General features: G+C 36.2%; 1 protein-coding gene across 1 annotated transcript; it reads left to right on the forward strand.

Annotated features, from left to right (window-relative positions):
• The first annotated feature begins 429 nt into the window (after positions 1–429).
• NPY5R (neuropeptide Y receptor Y5) lies at positions 430–4209 on the forward strand. The gene is made up of 2 exons (XM_003794698.3): positions 430–489; positions 2860–4209. The coding sequence occupies exon 2, from the start codon at positions 2869–2871 to the stop codon at positions 4207–4209; it is 1341 nt and encodes a 446-aa protein (XP_003794746.1). The 5' UTR covers positions 430–489; positions 2860–2868.
• Positions 4210–11521: the final 7312 nt, after the last annotated feature.

The following is an 11521-nucleotide window of genomic DNA, read 5'->3' on the forward strand; positions in this document are numbered from 1 at the left end:
AAACATGCGTTTACACACACGTATACTCATACACTATCTTGAATTTGCTCACATTCTCAGGGTGATTCATTTCTGTTATTTTGAGGCTGTAGAAATTAAACTACTTTTCTATAATGATTATTGAAAGTATTGGCTTGGCACCCCCTATGCATAAAACACTTTATTAAGCATCATTGATCGATATCATGAAAATAATTAAGATTTTTCCTTTACCTCCCTTAGAGTCTAATGGAAGAATGAACACATGCATTGGAGAAAATCTGAATTTTAGACTCACAGCTTCATTTTTTTTTTCACTACAAAATTAGGTTGCATTTCTTCTTTCTTCAAAATATTTTGGACAGCAATTTTACTCTAAATAGGTGTCATTCACAGTTACATAGACTCAAAAAGCACAGAGCACCATTAGAGAACCTTGATAGTAGGAAAAAAGGCAACCAGTAACATCTGATCCACCACAAAATTAGGATAAAGGACTGATTCAAGAAAGTGAGTCAAAAGAACCAAGCAGGATTATAGTTACAAATAGCCTGCATACATTATAGGTATAAATAGGATGATGAACAAGCTAGATCCAGCCAGGGGGTCATCAGAGATCAGGAAATCAGGCAGAAACACCAGTCAGAGCTGCTTTGATTAGACGCTCACTGCCCTGCCCAGGGGAGCTGCTGGGAGGCTCCTGACCAATAATATGATGACTAAGATGATTCAATAGGTTGTGTGAGTCACTCTTGGGCCATTGTTCTTTTTCACTTTTTCATTGTTGGTTAGGGTCTAAGATTGAATGGATATGATCCTGGGCTTTTGAATTAATAGATGTTTAACAGGATTTAATTAACTGCCAGAAAGTAATTCAATCAACATAAATGGCCCTGGCTTATGCCTCTGATCTTAGCAGCTGGGCCTCCCAGAGGCCAAGGAGGAAGGACCAGCCTGAGTGAGAGTGAGACCCCTGTCTCTACTAAAAAATGGAAAAACTAGCCAGGTGTTATGAGCACTTGTAGTCCCAGCTACTTAGGAGACAGATACAAGAGAATTGCTCAAGCCCAAGAGTTTGAGGTTGCTGTGAGCTAGGCTGAGGTCATAGCACTCTAGCCTGGGCAACAGAGTGAGTCTCTGTCTCAAAAAAAAAAAGAAAAAAAAAAGGAAAGAAAGAAACTTACTGTATATAAAACTGAAGTTAGATTCATTTATAATCAATGTATATACAAATAGGATTTCCTATTTAGAAATTTATTGGGCCAGTATCTATAAGTCTCTCATATATGGAGGATAACATTTATTATTAATTTAAACATACATACATTTTGTAATTTTGAGTACAATTCAATTATAGGTCTGGAAATAAGTAGATAAACATATATTTAGATATAGGAAAAGTGCTTTTTTAGCTACATATACATCAAGACCTGAGAACAATGTATATTGATCAGAATTAATTAATTATTGCTGTATTAAGTTTTCTGTAGGAAATTCTTGTTAAAAAAATGAAAGTGTTTACTTTTTCAAGGGGGAATGGGATTCTTTTGTCTCTTGTTTCTGTTATGGGCAATTAGTGCTTCCTTACACAGTACCATCAAATATCTAATATGTAGAGATAAATAAGTAATAATATTGTGGTATGATATTAATTTCATTTGAAATGAAAAAATTTGTAGTTTTTTTTTTTTGCAGTTTTTTTTTGGCCAGGGCTGGGTTTGAACCCACCATCTTTGGTATATGGGGCCGGTGCCCTACTCCTTGAGCCACAGGTGCTGCCCTGAAATGAAAACATTTATTATGAGGAATTATACAAGTTATCCATAAAGTTCTTGTGCAATTTAAAATAGTTAGCTATTTTATGGACACCCTGTATTAGTATCACGTCTACATTTAACTTTAAGATGCAATGTTTTCCTTAAGCAATATAAATTCATTAACTCTTTTTAACTGAAATTATATGTGATTTATTAATTATAAAATAAACAGGTGCATTTTGTCTCTTAAAAACACCAACAGCAGTGCTGGTTACTCAGTTCTAGTCCTAATCCATGATAATCTAGCATATCTCAAAAGACTGACAATTGATCACAGAATGATTTCCTCATCCAGCATTGTGTCTACGTAATCAACACTACAGCTTGATAAACATTTGTTGAGTGCCTCGTATATATACCTAGGTCCTGGCATAGAGTTCCCACCCTTGAGGAGATTAAATTTTGAACACTATGAACTAGATAATATTTAGCTTATGAAATTTTTGTTCCAATTTTTATTTTGTCATAAATATTTATGATGCAGTGAAGTTACTATGTTGTGTGTGTTATTCCATTGCTAATAAATAAGGTGGAAAGGTAGGCATTATAATTGCAATGAAAGCAGACTATGGACTTGTAGCATCAGACAACTATGAACAAAGCATTATGGAAACCCTGAAGAAGAGCTCATCATACCCAGTTGAGTTAACCTAACTTTTAAGTTAGGCCTAGTTTCAGGTAGGAATGAAAGGAATTTTTAAGGTGAGATTATGTGACTACACTATATACCAGGTATCTTGACCTCTTGTAAATGATGTCTCTTGATATTCTTATCTACATCTGCTTTTTCCTTTCTTTACATTATTTACCCCAGAAATTTAAAAAATAAGATCTGCTGCTTTAACCCAAATTAATACAACCTAGAAGTTGTAGAATTAGACTTAACTCTAATTGTTATTGGCTGATATAGCCACTGCACTTGGAACCAATTAAAAACCTCATCAACTTTCTTAGACGATTAAAAAGGTAATGGGAACAAATTGTAAAATTTACTTTTCCCCCCATAAAGGATTCATGTAAATGTTTTTCACATTGCTAACAAATGTCTTTTTATTTCAAGCAGGACTACAATATGGATTTAGAGCTCAAGGAGTATTATAACAAGACCCTTGTTGCGGAGAATGACACCACTTCCACTCGGAATTCTGATTTCCCCGTCTGGGATGACTATAAGAGCAGTGTAGATGACCTGCAGTATTTTCTGATTGGGCTCTATACATTTGTAAGTCTTCTTGGCTTTATGGGGAATCTACTGATTTTAATGGCTCTCATGAAAAAACGTAACCAGAAGACTACAGTAAACTTTCTCATAGGAAATCTGGCCTTTTCTGATATCTTGGTCGTGCTGTTCTGCTCACCTTTCACACTGACCTCCATCTTGCTGGATCAGTGGATGTTCGGGAAAGTCATGTGCCACGTCATGCCTTTCCTTCAATGTGTATCAGTTTTGGTTTCAACTTTAATTTTAATATCCATTGCCATTGTCAGGTACCATATGATAAAACATCCTATATCTAATAACTTAACAGCAAACCATGGCTACTTTCTCATAGCTACTGTCTGGACACTAGGTTTTGCAATTTGTTCTCCCCTCCCAGTGTTTCACAGTCTTGTGGAACTTCAGGAAACGTTTGGCTCAGCGTTGCTGAGCAGCAGATATTTATGTGTTGAATCATGGCCGTCTGATTCATACAGAATTGCCTTTACTATCTCTTTATTGCTGGTTCAGTATATTCTGCCCTTAATTTGTCTAACTGTAAGTCATACGAGTGTCTGCAGGAGTGTAAGCTGTGGGTTGTCCAACAAAGAAAACAGGCTGGAAGAAAATGAGATGATCAACTTAACTCTCCATCCATCCAAAAAAAGTGGACCTCAGGTGAAACTCGCCAGCCGCCAAAAATGGAGTTACTCATTCATCAGAAAGCACAGAAGACGGTACAGCAAGAAGACGGCCTGCGTGCTGCCTGCCCCAGCCAGACCTTCTCACCAGAACCACGTGAGATCACTTCCAGAAAACCTCCACTCTGGGAGAAGCCAGCTCTCTTCATCCAGTAAGTTCATACCAGGGGTCCCCACTTGCTTTGAGATGAAACCAGAAGAAAACTCAGACGCTCACGAAATGAGAGTAAAACGTTCTGTCAAGAGAATAAAAAAGAGATCTCGAAGTGTTTTCTACAGGCTGACTGTGCTGATACTAGTGTTTGCTGTGAGCTGGATGCCCCTGCACCTTTTCCACGTGGTAACTGACTTTAATGACAACCTTATTTCCAACAGGCATTTCAAGTTGGTGTATTGCATTTGTCATTTGTTAGGCATGATGTCCTGTTGTCTCAATCCAATTCTGTATGGATTTCTTAATAATGGCATTAAAGCTGACTTAATGTCCCTTATACACTGTCTTCATATGTCATAGAGCTGTTTACTAAGGAAAGAACAAATGTTGAAGTCGTCTAAGATATATTCATGATGACTATGTCTGTATAATAAATAGAAATTTTGTTAATATGCGGAATTAATTTATGTCGAACAGTTCAGGATTTGAATGTCAGTTAATAATAGATGAAAGATAATGTTAATAACATTGTTAATTTATTTAGTTGTACAAAGTCAGTGTCAATCCAATCTGTAATTTTATTTGGAAAGTAGTATTATGCTGTATTCCATGTTGTCTTACAAAAAATGAATTGTATTTTTTGCTGAAAATAAAAATTATATTTAACCAACTTGGTACTTTTGTCCAGGAATATAATAAAAAAAATGCTTTCTTTGGGAATATTTAACTTCAAATTTAGGAAATTTCTATTACCTACTTGTCTTCACTTCTTCTCCACAGGCTTATTAACATTTCTATTTTGAAAACAGTTACTATGTCCAGAAAATCATAACTAAAATGACAGAGGCCAGCCCAAGTTGTGATAACAATTTTTAACATTAAGTATAATTTTGGGATTCTTACAAGAAAATGCCTATTTCTTATTATTGAGAATTTGTCAAACTGTCCACTTAATTTCACTCTCCTGGCAATACACTATTAAGTTACCAAATAAGAATTGGTTTTAAATCATTTTTAGACTTAGACTAGACTTATACATGTACTACGACATTAAACTGTACGTTATACGGTGCCTACAGAAGTACAAGCTTCCTGTTATCCAGTGAAGAATACAGACTGGAAGGAAGGAAGATGGTCAAGTTACCTCTTCTTAATCTATCCCAGAAGAGTGGGCCCCATATATGGAGTTATTAACACTACCTAATAAAGGTAGTTTTCATATACACTTTTTTATTTTATTCAAAATGTGAAATGTAGGCTCAGTTCCCTTAGCACAGGGGTTAGGGTGCCGGCCACATACACTGAGGCTGGTGGGTTCAAACCCAGCCTGGGCCAGCTAAACAACGACAACTGCAACAAAATAAACAGCTGGGCGTTGTGGTGGGTGCCTATAGTCCCAGCTACTTGGGAGGCTGAGGCAAGAGAATCACTTAAACTCAAGAGTTTGAGGTTGCTGTGAGCTGTGACTCCACGGCACGCTACCCGGGGCGACAGTTTGAGACTCTGTCTCAAAAAAAAAAAAAAAGTGAAATGTAAATAGTATCTGTATTTCCAGTTATAAAATAATTTTAAAGAATATTTAAAATGTGCACAGATAATAAGGTTATTTTTTTTGCCACAATATAGAATGATTATTATATTGTGTGCTATCTCCATACTGAAGTCTTATCATTATTGGAACGTTTTATTTGTTTGTTTTAACCAGATTTTTAAAGAACTAAAAGTCCCTGAAAAAAAAAAATTGAACATTTTCAAGTAAGGCTCAGATGTGCAAAGTATAATTCCTATAACTGATTTAAACGTTCCTCCGCATTTCTGTTCATAAAAAGAGAAAAGAACAAAACAAACAAAAGGCCTTTAAGTTTGCAAGTATCTAATCTGGTAAGTATTTGATCAGTTTAAAGTCCAAAATTTTATAGAGGTTTTCTTTCTGCCCCTCCTACTCACTGGAAATTGATATGACCTCATGCCTTAAGGCAAATATGCCCCCTGTTGGCGCCTGCTGAATTCCAGTTGAGAAGCAATAATCTTGCCTGGTCTTCTTGCTAGATCATCCTCTGCCTCTGCTGTATAATATATGGTCTGTTCTCAACAAGGTTAAGACCTGAGAGTCCAGCCCAGAATCTCCCAACTAACAATAGGACTTAACATTCTCAATGACTTAAACTCTCATTGACTGGGTCTCAGCCACATCTTCCATTTTGTTCCAAGTTTAGGGTGTTACTCTGTGGAGTGACCGTACCCCTTGCAAAGTCTAAGAACTATTGGGGAACTTCCACTCATTACTGCAGGAACTTACAAAACTACCCTACTCATAGGTCACAAAGAATGGAGACAGGCAGCTTGGGCTTACTCAAGGCTTCTCTCTGCCCACACACTATCTACTTTGTTGTGTCTACCTTATGTCGATATCATAGCACTCTGTTTCTCAGTCCTTTATTTTTCTTATTTTTGATTTATTTACTTATTTAAAGACAGGGTCTCACTTTGTTGCCCAGGGTAGAGGGCAGTGGTACAATCATAAGTCACTGCAGCTTCCAACTCCTGGGCTAAAGTGATCCCAAGTAGGTGGGACAACAAGTGTTGACCACCATGCCCAGCTAATTTTTAAAATATTTTTCATAGAGACAGGTTCTCACTATGTTTCCCAGGCTCGTCTCAAACTCCTGATCGCAGTGATCCTCCAGTCTTGGCCTCCCAAAGTTCTGGAATTACAGACATCAGTCACTGTGCCCAGCCTCATTTTTTTTTTTTTTCAGACCTTCAGATAGAAATCTGGGCACAAGTCTCCTCAGCTTTTAGTTCCCCTCTACTGGGTGCTTTATGAGTGAAGCAAATTGTTACACTAGATTGGGAAAAAAAATAAAAACTTGGTTCTCTTTTGCTTTTCTCTTTTTTCCCCTCTTTTCTTTCTATGGGCTTCTAATGGCTTCTCCTTCTCCCCTTTGTATGCACTATGGCTTATAGGAAACCACATTCAGAATGTCAAGGTTTGCTTTTGGAAACTTTTATGATTGCAACCTTTTCCCTCTTTCCCTTCCTCGTCTCACCATCCACAAAATAAAAATTTTAAAAAAGGAAGAAAGAAAAAAGACGTGTAAGCTCAAGATGTACCTTTCATTCAAAAGCCATAAGGCATTTGCACTTTCACAGGGGCCAGTTTCCAGGTTCAACGTTAGTGGTTGGAGGGGGGAAAGAAACTTAGTGATGAGAGCAAAAATAAATACATCAGGAGATATTTTCAAATGCACATTAACTGTCAAACTTCACAGATTTTATGGTAGATGATAGATGAGTCTAGTTAACCTGGATAAACTAATTTGGGGCTCTTAAACTATTGAACTTCAAGAAAGCAATTCATCTTCCCTAACCAGAAATGGCCTGAATGTTCTTAATAATAGAAAGTTGAAAAGTTTGAAGGGCTTGATGGATAGAAGTCATGAAGATTGGGATTATTGGTTTTGGAAGATTATTATGAAAAATAATTTCCTCCATGGATACTTGCTTAGAGACTTAAACAATTTATGTTCATTCAACTCTCCACTGCTCAAGGGCTGATTATCCAACTTTTTGGGGTATTTTTTCCTGGTGCCTGACTTGATTACTTGTTCAATAACACCTTCAGAAAAGCATGGCCAGGGGAAATAATGGAGATGAAATTATAAACAGTCAACCTCATTACTTTTTCACAATTATTTAAAAATATTTAATTCAGGAAGAGATGTTAAATTGAGTTTTAGTGGTAATGTAAGTCGTTCTGCTAGCTATGTTGCCCATTACTGTGAATAATAAAACATTAGATGGAAAAAAAGAGAAAGTTTAGGAAAGCACAAAGAACAACTAAAATAATTAAATGAGGAAAAAATGTGTATGATGATTATTTTAGTCAACAGATATGTATTGCATATTTGTTGTGTACCAGGGGCCTGGGATATGTTAGTGAACAAAAGCCAACAATGTCCTCCTCATTTGGTGTTTGCTTTGTGGGAACTGTGGAGTCAGTGGCAAAAGGTGGATGAGCAATAATCAATAAGAAATAACATTAAAAATAAATTGCATAATAATACTATTGTGTATAGATACATGTCTTGTTTCCTAAGCATAGTATAAAAAAGTACCACAAACTGGGTGGCTTAAAACAACAACATTTATCATTCTAGAGGCCAGAAGTCTAAAGCCTGTAGGGGAGTCCTTCCTTGCCTGCTCCCAGCCTCTGTGGTTAACCGATAGGAACTGGTGTCCCTTGCAGCTGCTTAACTCTAATTATGTGCTTTCATTGTCGCATGATGTTGTCCTTGTGTCTCTGTGTTCAAATGTCCATCTTCTTATAAAGACTCCAGTGACATTGGATTGCCCACCCCCACACACATAGTCCAATAGGATCTTGTCATAATTAACCTAATTGCCTCTGCCATCACCCTATTTTCAAATAAGGTCACATTCTGAGTTACTGGGCATTAAGATTTCAATATTTTCTTGGGGGGGAGGGGACATAATTCAGCACATAATAGTATAGCAATGATTATTAATAACAACTAGAGCTTTAAAATAATACACAGCAGGGTCAGAAGGGGTGTGACGATGGCAGGATGGGGAGAAGAGAGATATATAATTTGAAATGTGATGGCTCCATAGCTCTCAACTTTTGTGCAAAGACTTGAGAGAGGTGAGGAAGTTAGCCATGTGACTACCAGGGAAGAGAGAATTCGAGCAGAAGGTACAATTTAAAGACTTTGACGGGACTCTTTGAGTGTTAGAGGAACAGGAAGGACATCATCGTGGCAGATGGAAATGAGATAAGAAGCTGAATCAGAAACACAGTTCCTTGTAGGGATTTGTAAAGGTGCTGAATTTCACTCTTAGTAAATGGGGAGATCTTGTGGATATTGACCAAAGATAGAATATACTCCATCCCTTACACTACAGGGATCATTCTAGTTATTAGAATAGACTGTGTTCCTTTCTGTCTTATGACATTAGCGATCATGGATGCTTAATAATGCACTAAGGTCACCTTCCAGTACCCTCCTTGGCCATCTGGTGACCATGATGATATTCAGCAATGAGGGATGTAGTATTTTTTCTATGATGAGTTCACTAACTTGTCTGACCACATATGTGAGAGAGAGAGTGTGTGTGTGTGTGTGTATTCACTGGTGGTTGAAAATGATGATATCTTAGTTCCCTTTTTCCCCACTTATTAGGTTAAACACATTAATGAAAATATAATCTCCTTTATCTAATTGGTTGACCAATGGTACAGTTCTTTTAAGAAAGAAAGGATGAAGCTTTGCTATTATCTCTTTATTTGCTGCTTGTCAGAAAGTGATCAACTCATGGATGTAAACACATGTGATGGCTTTTCTTTCATTGTCTTTATCATCATTATTGAGGAAACTCAAGTAGTTCCATCTTTGGCCTATGGGAACCCCTTCAAGTTGACTCTAGGCTATTTTTTTTTTGATTCAGTATTTATAAGTATTATCTATGGGAAGGTCAGGTCCAATAGAAGTTACCCAAACATAATAAGGGAAAAACTCCATTGTGTACATTCTAAATCATAAATGATGAGAAAATTTGAAAGAATGAAGGTTTCTAAACCATGGAATTTTAAGTGTCTCTCTCTTTCTCTCAGTGGATCTACTGAAGGAGTTGTATGTTAAGAGCTAGACAGTACAATATTGAACCTAGATCATCCTGAACATTTTTAATAATTTCATTGTACTCCATATAATTTGTTTATAAATCAAGCTAATACAACCAACACAGTCCAATGTAAATTAAATACATTCTCAAAAGATTTAAGAGCAAGAACATTTTAGTAGTGGATATTCAGGAAATACCTTCTTCAGGTGGTATGATGGCCTGAGCCTTACACTACTCTCAATTTCACCATGGAAGTATTTTTGATGACAGTGAAGAAAGGATGCCAGAATACTAAAATTACACTCTTAAACAACTCTTTTTTTTTTTTTAAAGCATTTTTTCCTTCCTCACTTTATTTACTTATTTATTTGCTGCAGTTTGTCTGGGGCCGGGTTCGAACCTGCCACCCTTGGTATATGGGGCCAGCACCCGACTCACTGAACCACAGGTGCCACCCTAAAATTACACTTTTGTACATTATCCATAAAAATTCTTATTTCTAGAATTCCATTCTAAACACAGGTCTACAATCCCTTATTGTTTTTTACTGACTTGATCTGACCAAAACACACATGAGGCTAATTATGGTCTTTATTTATCCCACTTAGCACTTTACTCATGCAGTTTCTGTCAAAATATTAATATTTATGATTTGATTAGATTAGAATTATGATCCTGTAATCATAAATATGGTCTAATGCCCTACATTATACTGGGAGAATAATATATGGCATGGGATATCCATACAAAGATATATTAATATTTGTCTAACCACATCTGTCCTCAGAGTTTTAGATAAAGGCTTGTGTGTATGCATCATTATCACCAACAATAGAAGTTTATTGTTTGCCCAGCACACTGAAGACTCTTCTCGAGAATGACCTTGTTTGCGTTCCCATCTTCAAGGACTGTGCTATCTGGCACTGCTTGGCCCAGGGTTTCCTTAGTGTGTTCCATAGACTTTTAGAAAGCTCACGTAGTGTTTTGGACCACTGAAATCACTAAAAGCACTAAGAGGTGCCATTTGTTTATGTGACTATTAATATAATATTTATTGTTTAACCTCTCCTTTTAACAGAAGTTTTGAGAGTTTCCAGAGCACATTGAGCCAATGCTGGGGTGATTAGCATAGGCCAGAGAGCCGGCTGCTGACGCAGTAACTTAGTTGCTAAAGCACTTAGCAGAACTCTGTAAACAACAGTGGTACTTTAGGCCATTATGAAGTTGGTAATTATTTTAATACTTAGATGTAGGTTGTTTTAACATGTACCACTATTTCACAGGGAGCGTAGGGAACACTGTCTGAAACTGCAAGTTAATGAAGAGGATGAACATAGGGAACAATCAGCAAATTGGTCTCATGATGCTATTTGACAGCTTTAGAATTTGCATATCTAATTTAAAAATTTATGTAGTTTATCAAGGTATCTCTATATCTAGTAAAAAACGGTATTTAAATGAGAAAAAGATTCAGCATAATTAGTGTTTGATTTATTGGGAATAAATATTATCTAAATCCACAATAAACTTTGGAGAAAAGTGCTTTATAAATAGCAGCCTACACTTCTAAATATTTAATCATTTAGAATTAAAATGTAAAAATATATTTTTAAAGTTGAATTTATGAAGTGCAACATGAAACGCTTTCAAACATTAGGTTGCAAAAGGAAGTTTTAGGTTTGGGGGGAGTTTATCACAGACTTTATAAACATTTAATTGCATCTAAACCTATAGTTTAGAATGCTTATTGCATCAAAATGATAATTCTTATTTGTGAATTTATGGAATGACTCCAAGTTATTCTAAACTAAGGTAAGTATCTTGTGTAAAGGCAATAAATAAAATAAAAATATCTCTAAACATCTAGTGGATATTATTAAACATCATTTAAAGTGAGATTTCACTTTCCTTCAAATTACAAAAGAAAGACTATATAAGGCAACAGCTTGGAGAGTCTCCCAGGTAAGTCGCACAGATACTGTTAGGCCACAGGGCAGTAAGGAGGCCCTAAAACAATGAAAACATT

The sequence above is a fragment of the Otolemur garnettii genome, unplaced genomic scaffold (assembly GCF_000181295.1).
Source record: "Otolemur garnettii isolate 467f Iridium unplaced genomic scaffold, OtoGar3 scaffold00085, whole genome shotgun sequence".
Taxonomy (NCBI): domain Eukaryota; kingdom Metazoa; phylum Chordata; class Mammalia; order Primates; family Galagidae; genus Otolemur; species Otolemur garnettii.